This window comes from Pelmatolapia mariae, linkage group LG7, assembly GCF_036321145.2.
Source record: "Pelmatolapia mariae isolate MD_Pm_ZW linkage group LG7, Pm_UMD_F_2, whole genome shotgun sequence".
Lineage (NCBI taxonomy): Eukaryota > Metazoa > Chordata > Actinopteri > Cichliformes > Cichlidae > Pelmatolapia > Pelmatolapia mariae.
In genome coordinates this window covers 40,242,796-40,265,019 of record NC_086233.1, presented here as the reverse complement: position 1 = coordinate 40,265,019, position 22,224 = coordinate 40,242,796, and the positions used below count along the sequence as shown (strand labels likewise).

Genomic DNA, 22,224 nt, shown 5'->3' with positions numbered 1-22,224 from the left:
TGTTTTCTGATGTTATAAAAATATTTTTTAATTCAAATCAGCATCAGATGTTCCACTAGACTTCTGATATTTGTGGAAATCAGTTGGAAAATGATTTGAATCATGGTGTGGTACACAGTACTCAAGTAGTTATTTAAACAATGCTTCGTTGGTACTAAAGAGCCCAAATTATGCGAAGAAAATATCCCCCACACCACACCAACACAAGGCAGGATGGTTTCATGATTTCATGTTGTTTACACCAAATTCTGACCTGCCATCCAAATTCAGCAGAAATCAAGGCAAGGCAAGTTTATTTATATAGTACAATTCAACAACAAGGTGATTCAAAGTGCTTTACAGAGATATTAAAAAACAAAAACAAATAAAAAGCATGATTTAAAATTGATTAAAAAAAAATCAAGGCTCATTAGACCAGCCAATTTTTTTTTCTACTCTTCTTGTGTCTAGTTTTGGTGAGCCTGTGTGAGTTTCTTAGCTGACAGAAGGGGCACATGGTGTGGTTCTCAGCTCCTACAAGGTTTGACGTGATGTGTATTCAGAGGTGTTCTGCATCTATGAATACACTATATTTTCTCTTTTTTGGACCCATCTCTATAAACCCTACTGTGGGGAAAATCCCAGCAGAACAGCAGTTTCTGAAATGCTCAGTTGTCTGGCAACAAAAACCATTAAATGTCAAAAAAGTGCCTTAAATCCTCTTTCTTCTTCATCCTGATGCTTGAACTTAAGCAGGTCATCTGGTTTACACTGAGTAACTGCCGTGTAATTCATTGATTGGATATTTGGGTTCATTAGCAGTTGAACACATGTATCTAATAAAGTGGCCAGTGAGTCAAATTCTTAACATGTAAAAATCTGTGCAATAGCAGATCTAATGTGTGCTGTGTTCCAGGCATTTTATCGATGTCTTATTGTTGCTGAAATGTAATATAACAATTTCACTTTCTACTAATATTTTTTTAGAGCCTCAAAACTGTAAAAACATTAAAGAGTCTGTTGTAAAGGTTGTTATTTGTCACACCCTTGAAAGTATTAGTCAACACTAATAAGTATATTCATACAATTAAAATAATTAAAGTTGGACTTTAACTGGAAAATACAACTTAAGCAAAGTGGATTATTCTTCAACCTGTCAACTCAATACAGGAAGTCATGTTAAATAAAGCTCAGATAATGTTATCCAGCTTTTCTTAGCTACTAATAAATCATCACTTCCACCAGTCGTGTTTCTAAAAATCATAAAAATTGAACAAGACCCTGAAGACAACTGAATTATTATTATTATTTTAATTGTTTATTGTATAATTTCCTCCTGTGGGTGGAAGATGATGCTATAATACAATTGCTAAATAGTGGAGGAAGATGTCTTTGTGTGTATGTGTATGTGGCTTTCTGTAAAAGTTGCCACACACCACTGGCTTATAGTGAGGCTGAAGACTAAGGAAGGACCAAAGGGCTTGTACCTATTGGCTAGGCAGAGAGATCAAGCTGGAGTGCAGCAGGTTATTCTGATTAAGGTGGATGGTGATGGACAGGCCGACAGATGAGGTCAGGCAGGAGTCTCCATGGAGTATGATGTTTGCAGATGGCATTGTGATCTGTACTCGGAGTAGGGAGCAGGTGGAAGTGAGCCTGGAGACAAGAAGAATGAAAGTCAGTAGAAGCAAGACAGAATACATGTGTGTGTGAATGAGAGGAAGACAGGTGTAACAGTGAAGCTGTTAAATTGAAGGTCAATGAGTTTAAATATCTGGAATTACCACTCAAAGCAACACAAGAACATTTTCTGTCCGAGTGTCAGAGGTGATTTATGAGACAAGGATAGCAGCAAGACTGAAAGAGAAGATTTACAAGCTGTTAATGAGACCTGTTATAATATATGGGTTGGAGACTGGCACAGACAAAAAGAACGCTCAGCAGAAGAAATGAAGATTTTGATTAGATGTAACCAGGATGGACAAGATTAGAAATAAAAGCTCAGGTTTAGAGATAAAGTTAGTTGTGATAAGGTTAAATTGGACAAAAGATTTTGAACACGGAACTGCCAGACAGGAGGAAACAAGGTGTAGGAGAGTCATGACTGTAATGCAGGAAGACAGAGGGTTGTGTGACAGAGGAGAATGCTAGGGATAGGGTGAGATGGTTTCACCTTTGCAACCCCTAAAGCAGGCGTGTCCGACTCCAGGCCTCGAGGGCCGGTGTCCTGCAGGCTTTAGATGTGTCCTTGAGTCAACACAGCTGATTTAAATGGCTAAATTACCTCCTCAACATGTCTTGAAGTTCTTCAGAGGCCTGGTAACAAACTCATCATTTGATTCAGGTGTGTTGGTCTATGACCTGCTGGACACCGGCCCTCAAGGCCTGGAGTTGCCCACCCCTGCCCCAAAGGGAGAAGCTGAAAGAAGAGGAACCTGTAATGTTTAATTTTGATCAACAGGTGGCAGCAGACAGATTAAGAAGAGCTGATGTTGAGGCTGATTGCAGGGAAAGAAACTGACATGATACCCACATTCAGGGAAGCACCAGGAAGGTGGTCTTTGAATTGAGGAATCAGCTTATTTACAACAAACAAAAAAAAAATGTTCTTGGAAACTTAATAGCACTATATCTTTTTTGAATGTCTCTATACCAAAATAAAAGTGTAATTTAAGTGTGTGGTCAAGCAGACTTATTATGAGCCTGTTGTTAGCTGACTTTCTCCTTCCAGGTGTAGTTCTGGTCACTGGGCGTTGCTGCAGTCTGACTCTCAAAGCGGAGCCAATGAGAACCCAAATGAGAATCGATAACATATCCTGATCATGGAATTGGAAACCTTAAATTCTTAAGATTCTTATCAATCTCCACCTGTGCTCATATGTGCCCTTTTCCATGATGGTAATGGAACAAGTGATAAAAGTAAGGTGCTTAGTGATTTCCTCTTTCACTGGTTTTGAAGCTCCTAATTTTGATTTTTGCTCTTATTTTTGCTCTTTTTTTAGACTTAGTATTTGAACACAACATATGTAGATAAGTGAATGGAGCCGATCAGCAATTGGTAAGGCTAGCTAGTAATAATAATTATGATGCCAGTTTAGATGAACGAATAGGGTTAAGGCAAGACATATTAAACAGCTGACTCCCTAAAGTGTCTTTAAGTACAATTGAACACTAGTCAATTAAGAGATGGATCCGACTGAGAAAGCACATTTACTGAATGTATCGATTGAGAATTAAAACCAGTAATTTAGACCATTTACGCACCAGGAAAGTGTTTACTGAGGTCACAAATGAAGTGATAAGTGTTTCAGTGTGCTTCAATAAAAGCAGATGTGTTTTTGAACCAGCAGATTTCCCCTCTGATGGCCATTAGAGAGAATGCAGTTTATTGAACTTCCATGTTGGCTTCCTTTTCAGATTTGGACACGTCACCCATCTTTTATGTACAATTCATTTTCCTGGTCATGTCGCCTCTGTTGCTTGTCTGGAAAGTGGAAAAATGTCATTCGGTTTTTACCAATTACATGTAACAATAACTGCTTTTTTGTCTATTATAAATGCTGATTGGGGAAAAATCACTCACAAATTTTGAATATAATTGTAAGAATTATATGATTTTCTTCTAAAATAGCCCAAATATATTTTTGGCACGTCACCTAGAAATAATTTTTTTCTTGTATTTTGTATGATTTTACATGTGGTTTGAAAGTTGCATTGTCTTACTCCATTTCTGCTTGTTGTAACAGGAAGCAGAGGGAGTCCTGGTGGTCTCAGCCTTACCAGCCACAACTCTGCATACAGACCTGTGAGCGTGCTCAGGTCTTCTGGCAATGATTAAAAGAAAAGATTAATAACTAAAGACACTGCTGTGTAGCTTTACAGATGAGTTTTTCTTTGTGGTCTGCCCCACGATGATTGAAGTGAGCACTGTAGAGTAAGATAAGAAGAGACAACATTAAGCAGCGGTTTATAGCAGATCTGGCTTTAATAAACTGTTTTTCACCCACAGAGGAAGACTTGGTAGCTATTGATGACAAATGTGTGGAAGCAGATTAGCCTGTAGTTCCATTTATTTTAATTCATCTTTTACATGCATCTTTCCTTGTGTCTCTTTGTAGTTCCTGCTTCCTATTTTATCCGAGTCCTTCAGGTTTTCCTTCACAGCGATTGATTCTTAATATAGCGCTTTTCTACTCTAACTGAGCACTTGAAGCATTTTACACAATTTGCACGCAAGTGCTTTCTATCACACACATACACATTCAGTGGATGCAGTGGTGGTTGGTATCTTGCCCAAGGATATGTGGCACATAGGCTTGAGCAGACAGGGATCGAACCACCAACCTTCCGATTAGTAGGTGCCCTGCTCCTGAGCCACAGCCACTCACTGGTCCATTATCCTGGCTAGGGTCTACCAGGGGCAAATTGCCCTGGACAACATAGCTCCTGGAATGCAGGAACCTCTCCACTGTGATAATGTGGGGATTCACAGAGGGGTAAAGAAACCTAAGTGCAGTTTTAGTCAAAAGACTGGTGGTTTTATGTTGTGTTATTTTTTATCTGACCTTTGTTCATTTGTGTGTGCACTGGGCGTGTGCTTGCTTGATTATGAATGTTTGATTTTCTCAGGTCTCTGGAGAAGGGACATGAGTAAGACTAGCTGAATAAATAATTAGGTGGTCCCAATGAGACTCAGTAATAATGAGTTCCACACCCTCATGTGATTGCCTTAAGTGATTAGAGGCCGAAAAACAAATGGTGGATGGACTGATCATCTGTGCTGCATATTAAAACATATTCAGAGAAATAAAGCTGCTTCGTACTTTCCTGGATGATTAAGAACAGAAAACATTTTGTCTTCATTATTCTGAGGACGGCTTCTGATGAGCACTGATTTCATCATCTCCACCTCCTGAACACAAACACATCTTTAATTAAAAAACAACAACAACAACAACAAAAAATGCTGAATGTTCAGGAACCTGGTTTTATGTTCTTAATAGAGCTTTCCATCTAATGAACACTCATCAAATCAAAGTCTTGATATTCTATTTAAAAGACAAAAACAAGGAGAGCTGGATACATTTTGTGACAAGTTTTAATTCTTCCTTGCACTTGAGTATATTCAAGTTTTCTACTCTACAAACCTCATTGGTTCTCGAGCAGGTCCCAGAAGTCCTGGATGTTCTGCCTTATATAATATGGTTCTCATTATCCTTGAATGACTTACAGCAACTCTTGAAGTTTTAAAGTCCCTTGAGTGAATATAAAGGGTCACCTGGGTTGGTCCACTGGCCTGTACTGACTGTTACCTACCGATAAGTGAGGAGGTTCCTTTAAAGAACTCTGTCCTCAAAAAGGTTTTAGTTAGGCACCAGAGGCAATTCCCAGTATCCACTGTTTTGGGGTTTCTGGCAGCTTTTGCAATCAGAATTATGATCTTAATGCATTGTGGAGTGTGACTGTACAAACTGTACAGGATGAGTATTACTATATGAAAACTAAGGTGCTGTTAAAACCCAGTGACAGTTGCTCCCTCACCTGGACACCCCACCCTACCCAATGGGCAAGCGGGCAGCCACGCGCAAACAAGGTGCAAACCAGACATCCCAGCATTGGGCAACCCACCCGACACAGCGAGGCAGCCAAAGGGACTTTTCGAGAGGAAAAAACAGAAAAACAAAACAAAGCGTTTTAGGTCATCTCCCATTAAGATCAGCCTTCCTTTGAGTCAGCATTTTGGATTGCCAGTCCCTGTCAATCAGAAAATTTGAAACAGCAGGTGGGTGGTGCTTCTTTATTCTTAGCCAGACCTTTGTGCCTAAGATCACTATATTAAGAATATCTATTTTTACTGACATCACACCCCCAAGGATTAACTCTACAGACACCGACTTCATTATTTGAAACCTGAAATTCATATTTAATGTGAGCATCAGTCAGTGGTGCATACACTCCCCAGCCATGTCACTGGGCACAACTTTGTGTGGCTGTGTATGTGTCTGTGCCATAATCCTATTCTTGTGTTTCAGGGCCAGAGTCTGTTACTGGGCTCCCATCCTCTGTTTCCGTGCATCTGGAAGTAATGATTGCTCTTATTCATATCGCTTGTCATCTGCTGCCTGATTGTTGAACTGATACGTTAGTGAAAGTCTGCCTCCAAATGCACTGCATTTTACCTCTTCTGTTTGCTCTTTGTCTTTTGTACTTATGCATCTCTCTTCTGTGCAGAAACTCTGGTGAGAAGGTTGGAGAGAATGTTTGAGAGAGTGAAAATGTGAATCTGCCTGATTGCCTGGGTTTGGTCCTCACTGCATGAAAACCTTCAGCCTTGATTCCTTGGATTCATTTATTGTAAATAGACCTGTGAACTTTGATCTCAGAATCCTGCATTTAAGTCTATCCAAGTCCACTGGTTTTGACAGATTCAGCTAAAGAAATGGGGAAAAAATGTGTTTTTGTGACAGGCTACCAACAACAAAGTGTCTAAAGGTACAATTTAAAATTGGTTCTTTGCTGAGATGTCTTTTATGTGTAGACACAAAACTTGTATATCCATTGAGTTAATTGCCCTTTTTATACTAGAATGATTTATAGGTCAGTGTTACGTAGCTTACCAAGGAAGACATTGCTCAGAAAATGGTCAGGTACAAGGACTGGTCTGAAAAAGAGAGAAGAAAATATTTGAAGGTTATTGCTCAAGACCTCAAGAAATTGCAAGAAACTGAAGTTCCTTGTATGCAAAATAAAAAGAAATGATGGGTGGGTCAAGACTTTTGCATGGTACTGTATGGGAAAGATGCCTTTTTGCAAGCTGGAGTTAAAAATCAGCAACAAACTGGGTCACAGCTGCTGGTCAGCTAATCTAAACTACATTAAAAATTGACATTTCTGAAGTCTTTCCAGAGACAGACAGGAGGTGTGTTCACTACTGCCCCATCATCTTCCCCCGAGTGTTGGATGGCGTCAGTGCTCAGCTGATCCATCATCACTGTAGACAGCAAGACCTCTAATTAAAATTCACCTTATCACCTCCAGACCCAAGTGACATGAGAAGAGATTCTAGGCAGTCATTAGTGTTCGTAGAGAACAAAACGGTTCTCAGAAAAGCAACACAGACTATAAACAGTGCAGGAAAAACAGAGCAAATTAAATTACAGAAAAATAATAGATTACAACGCTGTAATGGTGCAAATCGAAAACCATGAAGCTTTCTTAACCATTTACCTGCATTAGGACATCTGTTTTTCAGTACTAATTTTTTGTCAAATTGCACAAAGGAACTTTTGAACCACTGGTGATAACTCTGTCATCTGTTCTTGTGCCTGTTCCAGGCACAGTGACACAGTGACAACTTTTAAAATGCATGGTTGCAGGTGATCAACTTCAGCTATTGTGAAGCATTCCCACTTTTTAATGTTTAATGCCAACGCACTAATACATCAGTGATCACATAGTAACACCTCAGCAGTCTGTTAGCAAAAACAAGCAAGCCACAGCAGTGCCTGAGTGTTTGTGGTGGTTTCATATCTCCACTAAATGAAAGCTGCAACCAACCCATAAATGTATGGGGGCCTTGTACCCACAACACAATACCGAGCGTGTATCAGCGCCATTTTACTCAATATGAACCCCCTGTGTATCAACACCAAAAAAGTAAAGTTTAAGTACTGAATTGAACCTGAATAAAATTGTTAATAATAAAATGCCTTCACTGATCAATTATTTTGATTGAACTGAATCCAGATGCTGAACAGCAGCAGAGGATTCCTGTAGTTTTTTGTCATCCTCTGGGCCCCTGCTGCACAGCTGAACATTGTTCATTCACTTAACACTGCAAGAAATGTTCCCCCAACGTCCAAAACACTTCAAGGCTTTAATGTGAACGTGGCCTCTTGTGGTATAAAACTGCAAACTGAATATAAAAAGATGGAGGAGAGGTGACTCTTACCCTAAGCATTATCACTGTAGTTGTCCCAATGTGATTCTCTCTCTCTCTCTCTCTCTCTCTCTCTCTCTCTCTCTCTCTCTCTCTCTCTCTGTCTTTTAGATACAGACGTGATCAGATTAGTTATCAGATAAGGCCAGCAATCCTAAATACCAAGGAGTATCCAAAAGGTGTATGAGCTAATTAATGCTGAGTGATAAACTAAATCTACAACTGTACTGATCAGAAACAAAAGAATATATTTTTTTCACTTAATTTCATCAAAACTTGCTCCAGAATGCACCAACAGCACAAATACGGTAGAGAGGTCAAATTCAGTGGATATTTTTATTTAATTAATTAATTAATTTTTTTTTTTTTTTGCTTTTGCAGTGGCCACTCCTGTCTACCCCCGTCTCCGTGATACGCATGCACGCAGATGAACAGACAGATGGACAAACTTCTGCTGGAGCTCAAGGGCTGAAGGACACCGTAAAGCGCAGGTGATAAGCGGCTTTAATCGGTTAATTTGGCCTCGGTGGCCTTTGTGCTAGCGGGCTGCAGGCAAACACTCCGGAGCTGGAAACATCCACGGCACGACACTTTCTCTGCTGTCTGACCCCAGAGTCCTTCGGCTATCGTCCCAGCATTAAAGAAAGAAGCAGTTTTCTATTGATATGAAGATTTTAATGCGCCAAGAACTGCATCTGTTTTTTTTCTGGATTTTTTTCATCACTAAATATTCTTTGTGACAAAAATCTGACTTCATCACCATATTTTTAATATTTAAATAAAAGTTTAACTTTGTAAATACCAACTTGTGTTTTTGTCCATCTGCTTTTACACAGAGGATTTTTGCGTAAAAGGCGCAACGGTGCGCACTGGAGCTTGTCACTACAGTCTGCTACAGTCTAAGCGGAGTCTGTGTGACAGCATGATAAGGCTACAGTGTGGCAGTCGGACTCCGACCCGGCCTTCATGAGCCCGTTGGCCGCGCTGCTGTGGCTCGGACGGGATCAGACCGACGCGGCGCAGATGGTGGCAAACCTGAGCGCAGCGCAGGAGGCGGGGACGGCGACCGCGGCACGGCACAACCTGCCGGCCCTGGTTTTCGGGGTGCTGCTGATCGTTGTCATCATCTGCGGCAACTTGATGGTGTGTCTGAGTGTGTTCGTCGAAAAGGCACTGAAGACCACCACCAACTACTTCATCGTGAGTCTGGCAGTGGCGGATCTGATGTTGGCGGTGCTCGTGCTGCCGCTCTTCGTCTATTCGGAGGTGAGATGCGACGGAACATACCGTCTTTGGAGATGTTAATTAACTGAGAAGATCCCATAAATGAGAGACACAGCTTCCAGTTATGTCTTAGGCTGCTAATCTCACAGGAGTATTTAGATTCAGGGACCCTAAAAACTGTTGGATCTCTTTCTGAGTCTTTGGGCACCAGATGGCAGGTCATTGCAGTAGCAGTTCTGGATGGCGTTCAACCAACAAATTATTTGAAAAGGCATTAAAAATGTCATCAAATGTGCAGAATAAACCCTAATAATAGCAGAATCCATTACCTCTTCAAAATCCATGTGAAACATAAATTCACAGGAGCTGGTTGACTTGAGATATTTAATTCCAAAGTAAACCAAAAACATTTAGCTGCTACATAAAAGGTCAATTTTCACAATAGAAATTCCGTGCTTACATTTTCTGATCTTTGAGTTTTATTTCTGTAAAAGATTATATAGATTTTGCATAAAATATTAAACAGCAACAAACCAAAAAACAAACAAACTAGGCAGTCGATGTTATTAAAATTGGTGAAAAACAGTAAGACCCATGCAGAAACCAGGAGACAGTTTGTGTAATACACAAATTGATCTTCAGCTATGAAAATCACAATCACCCCAAATCTGCTTTTGTCAGCAAAGATATTCTCTAATGACTCCATATCACCACCTTTCATTGTTCCTTATTGATCTTCAGAGTTCAGAGTGATGTTTTTATGCAATGCTCTGCAGTATTGAAGCAAAGGTCAGTGGTTTGACAGGGTCATGATCTGGTAAAGAAGCTGGACAGGACAGTTCAGTCTAGGTCAAACTTCCTGTTTACTCAGTGGCACGTTACTCTGCACGAACATACAGTGACTTGAAGGTAATAAAGCAAAATAAAGTAAAAAGCATTTTTTTTTAAATATCAAAGGCTGCCAGCAACCTTTAGCTGGTGGAGTGCAGTTCCTTTTTTAAAAAATCTTAAATCACCAAAGTTTCAGACCTTTTTATGCTCAACCATCTCTGATTTGCATACAAATTTTATGGTCCAAAGTTTGGACAGGTAGAATAATTGCTGTGAAATTTTAGCTTCATATGTCAAATACTTATTACAGAAAAATTACAGCTCCTGATTCATTTTTATGATAAGAAGGGGAAGTGAAATGTTCAGGTTTTTATCTTTAATAGTTTTCAACTTCCTGTTCAACAATTGACTCCGATTTCAATGTGTGGAAAAAATGGTCTGAAAATACAGCCTGAAAAGTATTTGATATATGAAGCTAAAATATCATAGGAATCATTGCATACGTTCAAACTTTGTATCATAAAGAAACTGTAGAGTAGAAGGCCCGTTTTGATTTCAGATTGTGTGTCAAGGTAATTTTTGGTATGAGTAAACATTAAACAACAAGCATTTGTCTGCCTCTCAGTTCCAGGATGGTGTATGGACCCTCAACACTACCATCTGTGATGGTCTCATGACGATGGATGTTATGTTGTGTACTGCCTCCATCTTCAATCTCTGCGCTATCAGCATTGACAGGTCAGTACTCACCTGTACAGGTACACACAGCAGGACCTTGTGTTGTTCCCTTACAGTGAAGCCGCACTGCAAGAGAACAGCAGACAATCAGCAGTTCGTTTGATGGACGGTATTTAACAAAAATCTCATCCTGGTGGTGATGATACAGGAAGTGCCAGTAGGTCAGTGATCTTGACAATAGGAATATTAGCTGAATTTCTTGGAACAAAATTTTAAGAATAATTACAAATTGTTCTTGAACAGCTGGGTCTCATTGAAAGTTATATTGCTTTCAAGAAGACCATACATCTGCAGCCTCTTCTCTTGAAGTTCACATATTGCTGTTTTGAAGAGCAGTTAACACCAGCCTGTTTAAATGCTCTGGACCAGTAACTGTGTAAAAAATTTTGTTTTTCTATGTTTATGGCTTACAGCATATACTGAACATAAAGAGGTGTGACTTCAATCATTGGTTAGCACGGGAATTTGAAACCTGCCACAGCTTTCCACTTGGAGTCAGGTCCTTCCAAAAGAGGAAGGTTAGGCTTTTTACGCTCTAAAAACTCTTCACTCTTGTTACACTCCCATGACAACACAAAAAAGAATTCAGAAACCACAGGGGTCCTAAAGCCTTTTAAAGTATTAATCACTGATGTCAAAATAATGCAAAAAGTACCTAAGAATACCTGCAGCATTTACTATAATGTAGTAATGTATATTTTTTAATGGAGCGAATACTGTAATATGTTTTACAGCAGTAGGTTCTGTGAAAGATGCAAGAATGCCGCTCAGATTAGGATTGAACTTTCCACAGAGGACTGTGGCTGTTCCGTGTCTGTTGTTCTATTACAGCTGATGTTCCATACCTTACAAACCATAGACGTCTGACACTTTAAACCCTTTGTATTTCTTTCATTTAGTAACAGTATGGATCTGAATTATTCCCCCGCTTAAGCTGTTAAAATGCCTAACAGCATCCAGTCAGGGTATTTTTTTCTTCAACACTCTAACTAAAAAGTAGACCTGTGCTTAGAATAAATGGAGACAGCAGGAACCAGAGATGTTTTTAGTCTGATCTGCATGATTGAACTTTAAGATTGGTTTCAGGTAGCTGCCATGTTGCTTATAATGATAGTGCTGTCAGGCTATTAGAAGATGCTCTCCATGTTAGCTTGCAGACATTTCGTCTGTTAATGAACTGCTAAGTTCAGTTCATTAACTTCGCAGTTATTCAGTTATTAAACATGGTATTAGAAAGTGTACAAACCACAAAGGTAAGTGGAAGGTGGAATTCTCACTTAATGTCATCCTGTGGGAAACAAGATGTTAGTTTTCGTAAAGCTTTTAATTTAAATCGGAACTCAGGAATGTATCTATACAAACATACATCTTGAGATACATCACAGGAAACACTTTGAAATGCTACTGGCCAGTTTAAATGACTTTCAGGTCAAGCTGATCCATTCTCTGTTCAAAAAAATAAAAAGATCATGACTGAAAATAAGAGAACTGAGAAAATGAGTGAGTATGACGCATCATCTGGGTGTTATGAATGTCCCGACTAGATTTTGTGCAAAACTATAAAGTAGATGTTGAGATAAATATCAAGAAAACTACTAGAAAATTCAAACAGACGTCACAAGACTCCGTATCCCATCAAAATATTTTTGTGTAGATAGTACATCGATAGATACTAATGAATGATACATGATCTTATATTTATCTTATATATTCTACTCTACTGAAGGACTCAAAGCATTTTATACAACATTCCTCATTCACACAAACACTATTCTATGTTTAAGTGCTTAAGCGTTAACTGAGAGTCACACACATTCATATACGGTAATGAACACATCAGAGACCAACTTGGGGTTCAGTATCTTGCTCAAGTATGCTTTGGCATGAAGACTGGAATAGCCATCAAACCACCAACCTTCCAATTAGTAGATGATCTGCTTTATCTCCTGAACTACAGCCACTCCATTGTAGCTTGGACCACAATACTGGAAAAACAGATACAGGTTTAAAGTCCATGTGTTCATTCCCGGAGTGGACTCCTAAAGAAAATATGTGAGGAAAAACTGTACAGTTGATGAAAAGAATGAGGTAAAGATTCACAACTAATGTAGAGACTCAAGAGTTTTAACTGGCCTCTTGTGATTCAGGAACATTCAGGAACACCATCAGATCCAAAGCTTGTCAGGGTTCGATGGTTCTGATATGTCGGCGACCTTTTGTCTGACTCCTGTAAAAGCGCCAAAAGGAAAACCCCCAGAAAAGACAAAATAATTTAAATCCCCAAATGAGGGATGTGTCCACTGCTGATGAACTGCCAGGTTTGCTCTGCGCTTGTTAGTATGTCTCAATGAGATTATCTGAACTCTCAGCCGATGTTGAGGGATGACAAAAATCCAGGCTGCTCTTCAAATCTGATGTCCTGACTCCAGAAAATATGATTACATCAAAGACTGATGGGGAGCAGTGAAGTTAACGTGGACTGATGATGATGATCTGAAGCTTTTTGAAGTAGCCAGCAGCGTTTAGAGGTTTAACTGGATGACAGTCTGAATAATTCAAGAGGCTGGTCAGGAGGCAGAATCTGAAGATCTGCACAGAGTCCACCTGCTGTTAATGTTCAGATCTGAAGAAGGAACTCTTCTAGTTTTTAAAAAGCTGCCTGATAAGCTGTCGGTTTGACAGAGTCACTTTAGAGGGCTAGGGACTTCTTTCAGAGTTTTATTTATTTACACAGTAAAAACAAAACAGAAAAAAAAAGATTAAGATGAAACAGGAAACATCCTACAGCTACAGCATCTTTCAGTCCCAACTGTAACTAATCACATAGTTACTGGCTGCAGTGTTTGAAGAGTACTTACATTCTGCACTAGTGTGAAGATTCAGGTTAGTTTGATTTTATTTCCACAAAAAGATAAAATTGCCTTCAGTCTTAAAGAATTGTTAAGATGGCAGTGGAATTGGTGCATGCCCATTTTAGGTGTTCTCAGCAGCAGACAGCCTTCCTGTGGTGTGCACTCTGAGTGTGGAAAACTACAATGTACAGTGCATTCTGATACCAGAGGATAAATCCTTCAAGCCCACCTTGAGACATTTTAAAAATAGTTTTAGTTCTTCTGCTAGTAGGGTTAGCAAAACAAATAAATCATCTGGATGGGTTTTGTTCTTTTGTGGCTGTAAGACCACTGAATGCTTTTGGGCATACTGGGACAAGAAATAAGGATAATAACACAAAACACCATCAGTACCAAATTAGAACCATATATCATAAACAAAACCTAAACCTAGTGTAGCAGCTCTAGGCTGGCTGTGATGCCATGTTTCTGGCACCTCTTGCAGGTTCATCGCTGTGTCAATCCCGCTCAACTACAACAGGAAGCATGTGGACCTGCGGCAAGTTGTTTTGCTGTCAGCCACCTGGATCCTGGCCTTGGCTGTAGCCTCGCCAATCATCTTTGGCATCAACAATGTCCCAGGCCGCGATCCCAGCGAATGTAAACTAGAGAACGATGACTATGTTCTGTATTCTTCCGTCTGCTCCTTCTTCATCCCCTGCCCTATCATGCTGCTGCTGTACTGTGGCATGTTCCGCGGCCTGCGACGATGGGAGGAGGCACGTAAAGCCAAGCTGAAGGACAGCATCCAGGCATGCCGCAAGCTGCAGGAGGCCACAGCCACGTTGCCTCCTCTGGCTTCGCTGCCACCTCTGCTGCCTCCCATTATAGAGCGAGACCCAGCAGATACTCTTGATGAAGCATCCACCCTGCAGTCCCCAGACCTGCCCCCGACCTCAACAGAGAACAAAGACGGCCCTGTGCCAGCGGTCAGTTTTGCAGAGATTAAGTTCAACCACGACCCGCGCAGAAGAAAAAGGGCCAAGATCAACAGCCGCGAGAGGAAGGCTATGAAGGTGCTTCCTGTCGTTGTGGGTGAGTTCACTTCCTTCAGCAGCATTGAGGAGACATTTTAACTGAAAACGTTATAATCTAAAACCAAGCTGCCTTTGTAGTGGAAATTGGTTCGCTGTTGTTATTGGCCCTGTGGCTGCTGTGGCATTGGTTGGACTCTGAATGCTGAGGAGGCAGGCCAACGGAAAACAAGGAATTGAACACTTTAACTTTTCCTTGATGTTCTGCAGAAGGAAATATATATTTTTAGGGCTATATTTGATAGAAGTCCTGTTATAGAAATCAACATCATTGGGCTTGTTTTCAGTAACATCCTAACCACATAAGGCTGAATTAGGAACTTGCCCTGGGCTTACAAAAGCCCAAAGTGCAGCAAATCTTGTTGTACTAAGAACAACACTGATGTAACACAAACAAATGGCACAATTTAAGGTGTCACACAATAAAGGTGGGCCCTGCGGCTGGTGTAGAGTCTGGATTTCAGGGATAATTTTACCCACTTTAAAGATATAAATGGTGTTGAAAGGTCAAAACACCAAAACATAATGGATATATATATATATTTTGATTGGTTAACAAACACTTAAAATCATTTAAGTCTGGTGAGCAGTTGAGGAAGAAATACATTTTTGTTTCAGCGCAGTAGTTAAGCAATACATGTGATGGCTATTATCAATGTTCAGCCTCAGCTCTAATTCTAGCTCATTTTTATTTGAATGTCAGTCGAAGCTTAATATCAAATTATGGTGTCTGAGGTGGATGTTCTTCCCAACTCCAAAAAACATCAGACTCACCTCTTCAGAGTTAAAATCAATTACACTGTCAATTTGATTTCTGATGTTGATTAATGGTTGATTCAAAATGAATTCAAATCAACGAAGATAAAACGCTAGAATAATAAAATAAATACAATAAAGAAAACATGAAATCAAACAAATACAATATGATGTGACAAAAACAAACTAAAACAAAGACACCACAACATAAAAACACGATGGGACTCAAACTGAGCTTGAATTAACAGAAATGGTATAAAAGTGAATTTTAAGACGGGATGTAAAAGACTGGAGGGACCCTGCAGTATGAATATCAAGTGGCAGGACATTCCAGAGTCTAGGGGCCTGATCCTGACATGAAAGCCTGATCCCCTCTAAATCAGGTCATTGAAGAAGCTATGCATACTTACTGATATTCAAAATATATATTGTCATTTGAAAAATAATCCACCATCATTATTTTTCTTCATGTCCTTCTTGCTAAAACTGTTGCTGGAGATTTGATTGTCGGTGAACCTTTAAAGTGGATGTCGTTATGTCAGACATCTCTGCTCTGCGGCTACCTGAACTCTTCACCGCCACCTCTGATGCCTATCTCGAGGCACTAACAGATCAATTAGAAAGGGGTCAGTCTATTAATAGCAGCCAGCTTTGCTCCCTAATGCGAACAAGTGCTTTCCTTTAGCACACAGCAGCCAATCCTTACAGCTCCTTAATCTCAAATCCAATTATTGGTTAAGGCCATGTCAGGTGCATGTTTAAGTGTGCAGGTAAGGCTCATGTTAAAGTGACAGTCTGAGCAATATTATCCAAATATATTAGGTGGTTTATACAGTACTAGTCAAGGAAAAAATATTTTTAGAAAGTTCGTTGCGAGCACTGTTTTATCAATAGGTATAAATTGTGTTTGGGTCAGGTGCTCTCCGTTATCAATGGGATCAATGAGAGAAAATATGAGAGAAAGAAACTCTAAGTTACAATGTCCTAAGTGGACTTTTACCAAATTAAAAAATGAATTTTTGGTACAAGTAGCCTGAGAAAGATGTATATATACTGAGTTAGTTAATCAGAGAGGCTCGGTGGACAAAAGCGAGTGTTGTGACCAGAGGTTATAGTGATGCACAGTAATTTTTTTTCTACTTTGATGCAATGACTCCATGATGTAGTGGTTTAAACATTTATTTACAAAGACAAAGATCCAAAACATGCAGAACAACACAAATACTGGGAATAAATCCAAAAATCATAACATGAGAGTTAGTGTTCAATCCCAGTTGGTAGATAGATATGAAGGGCACTTAGTGGGTTAAAGTAACCAGGTGTCCCACTTTAAACCAGACTGTACAGCACTTTCAATCTTCATTATCTCCATCTTCATCTGCTGCTGTGGTGACTCATCATCAACATTTAGATTCCAGGAGATTCTGTCCTAAATCCTGACACGACTGAGATCTGTTCTGCTTGGATGGTTAATTGCCATATAGCGGGGTAGATACTCCTCTACTTGAACAAGCTTGATTATCTACATTTTTGTTCAGAACTTGACATACAGACATCATGGGCATGCATGCCATGGTCATTTTGGTCCATCATTTGAGCTATTCTTTTTCCAAGGTGGAATGATTGTACAGCATATATCTTTCATGACTTAAAAACAGACTTGGGTGCACAAATTTGAATTTATTCAGGATTTTCTTTAATTCACACATGGTCAAAATAATATATACAGGTTCAAATATATACACAGATTCTCCTAAATATAATATAAGTGGTGCTGAAGGTTCTATAATTTGCTAACTTGACAAAACCATGGCCTAATTTCTTGTTAGTGATCGTGGTTGAATTAAACTAGTAGTTTCTCTTTGCCAGCATAAAAAGGATTTGTTTGAAAGCACTCATTGGACTAACTAATACTCAGAACAGTGGGAAAGTCCATAAAACAGTGTAGACAAACAAGGAGAACTGTAGATTTACATAATTTGGGAAGGTCTCTTGAATGAATCAATTTCTAAACAACTCCAATTTCAAAATCATCAGTTTAAAGAATTGTATGCAAGTACAAATTATTCAGATGTGTCACCACTTTGCCAAAGTCTTGAAGGAGACCCAATCTTTCACCCTCAAAAGATAGGAAAAGGATGTTCAGGAACAATCCAGGAATCACCAAGACCCAATCCTGCCATGATTTGGAAACTACTGGAACACTAGCATCAGCGTCCACAAGCAAGTGAGTTTTACATTGCGATTAATTGAGACCTTGCTTACCAAGAAAGAAGCTGTGCTCCAAAATTGGGACTTTCAAGCTTGACTGAAATTTGCAACTGCCCACATAGACAAGCCAAATGCCTCCTGGAGAAATGTTTTATGATTAGACAAGACAAATATTGAGCTATTAGCCAGTGACAAGAGGGAGTAATGGTGAGACTTTAAAACCTAAGAACACTATAACGATTGTCAAGAGTGGTAGTGGTAACATCATGCCCCAAGGTTGTGTTGCTGCTAGTGGCACTGGTACATACACAAAGTGGATAGAGTAATGAAGAAGAACTACCTCCAAATTCTTCAACTTCACCTCAAGTTGAAAACTTGTAGATGGTTAAAACTTGGACACAACTGAGTATTCCAACAGGACAGTGATCCACATTAAGTCCAAACATTACGTTTCACTCATCTGCTTGCTTTCTTGAGTGTGCAAAGAATCTATCCTTTGCATTACTTCAACTTTCCCATACCACCAAACTCAATGCTGACACCATTGCTGTAATCCAGTCGTCGCCTTTGAATCCTATCACCACTGAGATCTGTTCTGCTATCATGAGTCAGTGTGGTCAAATAGCTTAAGTGAATTCTGTATCTCAATAAATCCTGTTTAATTCTTCCAAACAATCTCTCCTTATTGAAATATCAGTGGGGACGAATGCATATATTTTTAGCCCTGGATGTATACTTTTGACTCTGTGTGGATTAGAAAAAATGCAAAATAAATTCAAATTTCTGGACCCTGAATTCTTGTTTTTTAGTCATTCCACCCTGGAAAAAGACCAGTCCAATCAAATCACTAGAAGTCCAATTTTACCATGACATTCATGTGCATAATAAATGTATGTAAACCTCTGTCCACAACTAAATATATTAATACTATGTTAATATGCATAATATGTGAATAATATCTGTTTTGCTTAACTTTAAAATGAAATGTATTTTCTCTGTAAAACTGACTTTTTGCTCTTTAGGATCAGAAGTATTGATTTCACAGAGACTAAGCGTTCATCTCCTGGTTCCTGTTTCTCTCCCAAAGGTGCCTTCCTATTCTGCTGGACTCCTTTCTTTGTCCTCCACACAATGCGAGCACGCTGTCAAGAGTGCCACATCCCGCCAGCCCTAATGAGCGTGGTGACGTGGCTGGGCTATGTCAACAGTGCCCTGAACCCCATCATATACACTGTCTTCAACACTGAGTTCAGGAACTTCTTCAAAAAAGTCCTCCAGCGCTGTTGCTCATAGAACTACTGGAGTGGACGCTGCTCCGTGGACCATTCTTAAACGCACAACAGCTGCAAGAGATGCTGCTGACTGTTGATATACTGTCTTTTTATGTTGCCATGGTTTCCTTCCTCTGTGAGGTTTTTATTTTTCTACATTTGATGACAGCAAAGTGTGTTTGAGCTTCATGTTTCATGTGAAGAAGCTATTCTCTTAGTCTATAAGGTGGATCAATAGCATTTTTGCCATACACAACTTATTTTATATGTTGAAATTCATCTTTTCAGAATAAATGTTTTTGCTGAAAATACACATTAATAAGAACAGTCTCTTTCAGAGTTTGAGGCCCGCTTGAGAAAATGTTGACGAGTGCACAGATGAATCCAAGATGTAGGTGGAAGCAGACGGGCCACCATTACACCGTCATAAAATCATTTGTAAGCCCTTTTGCCAGGAAAGTAGTTGAAAATGTAGTCATCAAATGCCACTGAAAGGTTTTAATCTGCCATGGTGGAGTGTGATGTAGTGAGGACCCAAATGCAGGTAGAGTGAGCTGGAGTATGAACAAAAAGCCAGCTGTTTATTTAGGCTGGTAACCCAATAGCAAAACCAAACGGAAATCATGATCAAAACTGGAGCACTAGGGATTCTAGGGAATACATGGGATTTAGGAATTTTTATACACAAAAATAATCTCATTAATAACTCAAAACACCATAAATACAAGAATCTAAAAATAAATCCAACACTTGAGCAGAAACCCAGGGTCCATGGCAATAATCCTCTTAACCTCCCAAAGCTAAGTTGTTTTTGTTTTTGTGTTGTTCTTTAGTGTTAAACTGTTCACACCGCACATTACACATCTATTCCATTAAAGTCATAACAACAGACTTTATGATTCAAGTCATCAGGTAGCAGGTAATTCCCACTAGGCTGAATGAGCTAATCCAGTCAATGCCTTCAGACTGAGGTCAAATGAGTTCCCTCTGCCCAAGACTTGTTCTATTACTGACTAACGTTTTTAAGACTGAAAGCTGGGGGCGTGGCCACTTGATCAATATGTGGACACTGTGTGTTGCAGTTCACTTCTTGTTGGATTCACTTAATTGGATTTCTGCTGTGTTTGTGTTGCTGATGCCTTTTGGATTTTTTTGTTTGTTTCTTTGTTTTTTTATGGAATTATCTGATATATAACATGGTGATATATAACATTATTCTTCAGATTTTAAGAATGAAATTCATGTTGCAAACATATGTGGTGTTTGTAGATGAAGATCAGATCCCCAGCAGCTAGAACACTAATCCCGCGGCTTTAAAATGAGTGCACAATCCAAATGGTGACGCCAAGGTGGCTATGTCCATCTCATATATACAGTCTATGGTTATTTTGAGTGGAAATGGTCACATGTAGGTTAATATTGCTGTCATGACCCAAGAAAACAATTCCTAAGCAACCATATTCAGACATGGTAAAAAGTACACAAGTACGCTTTCAATTCTTAAGTTTTACATAGTAGGACATGAGCCCCCCCCCCCCCAAACTAAAACCAATCATAACCCGAACATCACATGACATATTACTCCACAATGTCATTATGTATTTAAGAATTCATTGAGGTTTGTGGTTTTATGTACATCTCTCACTTTGGGCCAAGCTTTCGCTGTCAGAGAGATGGTCACACATTTGACTCTGTAATACTTTAGGAGTTTATGACTGAGTCAAATCATTGCCCTTCCACAACCCTGCTTGACAGTTGGTGTGAGGTGTATGCGGTACTGGGCATTATGAGAAAAAATCATTACTTTTGGTCTCATCGCCCGAAAGGACGTTGTTCCAGAAGTCTTGCAGTCTGTTTAGATGCAGCTTTGCAAAAATAAACTGTGCTGCCATGTTCTTCTTCTTCTTTTTTCTTTTTTTTCCTGGCAACACTTCCAAACAAGCCATACTTGTTCAGTCTTTTTCAAACTGTACTGCCATGAACTTGCAAAATGTCTGCTTTTATAGAGGTGGACACACGTGTTGGTGATTCGTTAGTCAAGTGCATTTGATTAGCAGCACCTGGCTGCTATATAACCTCTTAATTCCTATGGAAGCAGTAAGGCTGTACTTAGGTTTTCACATTGTTTTTGCATTTTTCTTAAATAAATAATGATACTGAGTGTTTCTTTTTCAGCCACCTTTTTCACTCACTATGTGTTTATACACCAAACTGCATTTAATTATTAGTTATTATTAACCTCTGACTCTCTTTCACAGCCCGTCTTTGTCCTGTCTTCCCCCCCTGCCCCCAACCGGTTGCAGCAGATGGGCGCCCTTCCCGAGCATGGTTTTGCTTGAGGTTTCTTCCTGTTAAGTGCTTGCTCATAGAGTGTCATATGATTGTCGGGATTTTCTCTGTTTTCTCTGAATTATTGTAGGGTCTTTACCTTACAATATAAAGTGCCTTGAGGCAACTGTTGTTGTGATTTGGCGCTATATAAATTAAACTGAATTGATATGAAATACAGTCTCATGTGTTGTTCATCTGAGATTGCATTTCCTAATGTTAATATCTGATAAGGACCAGATTATCTTTATTATGTCTTATACACTCCTTAGGGTTGAAATAGGGCATTCTTCTTTTTTACTATCGCTCTATCTTGATTTCACAATTTAGGTGTTTTCAAATCATAGTTTTCATTATGGATAATTAGATTATCCATAATGATTACCGAAAAGAATTTCACTGCGGCACCACCATGTAATTTATAACACTGCTACATCACTGCAGCAAAGGGAGATTGTAAGCCATTACATGTCAGCAGAAGTAAGCTTTATAACTAGTGTTTAAGTTGCTCCTAACATCAGTCCTGACTGAGTGGGGTCCCTACAGAACCTTGAACACACAAAAGAACATTATCATTATTTGATAATGAAAAGTCAAGAAGGCCAACAGATTACATCAATCAAAACAGGCCAGGCCAACAGGGAAGGAGATTTTTAAAACCCCTCAACTCTACATTTACAGATGTGAATTTTGGCATTAAGTCAATAAAATCACCTCACTGTGGTTAGGCTAAGCAGTAAGTGCCAGAAATGGCTCCTTCCTTTACTATCAGTGATCAGCAGCAGACACCTGAGTGCTGCTGGGCCTGAGACCCAGCAGAATCAAATGTCATGTCCAAAATGATTAATCAGGAGTCACTCTAACATAGCAGGTAGGCTACCAACATGTTATTAAAAAGCAACACTCTATTTAGCTGCACATCAGGGAAAATAAAAAAGCTAAATGTGCAAAAAGAAGAGAAATGGCCTTAATGTATGAAATAACAACCAAAAAAAAAAAAAAAACACTAGTAGTTTGCTGAA

The 22,224-nt window shown here is 39.4% G+C and overlaps 1 protein-coding gene across 1 annotated transcript; it reads left to right on the top strand.

Annotated features, from left to right (window-relative positions):
- The first annotated feature begins 8,294 nt into the window (after positions 1-8,294).
- drd4a (dopamine receptor D4a) lies at positions 8,295-21,035 on the top strand. Its single transcript, XM_063479092.1, has 5 exons — positions 8,295-8,409; positions 8,755-9,184; positions 10,599-10,711; positions 14,048-14,637; positions 18,691-21,035. Exons 2-5 carry the CDS (start codon positions 8,885-8,887, stop codon positions 18,894-18,896), a joined length of 1,209 nt encoding a protein of 402 aa, XP_063335162.1. The 5' UTR covers positions 8,295-8,409; positions 8,755-8,884; the 3' UTR covers positions 18,897-21,035.
- Positions 21,036-22,224: the final 1,189 nt, after the last annotated feature.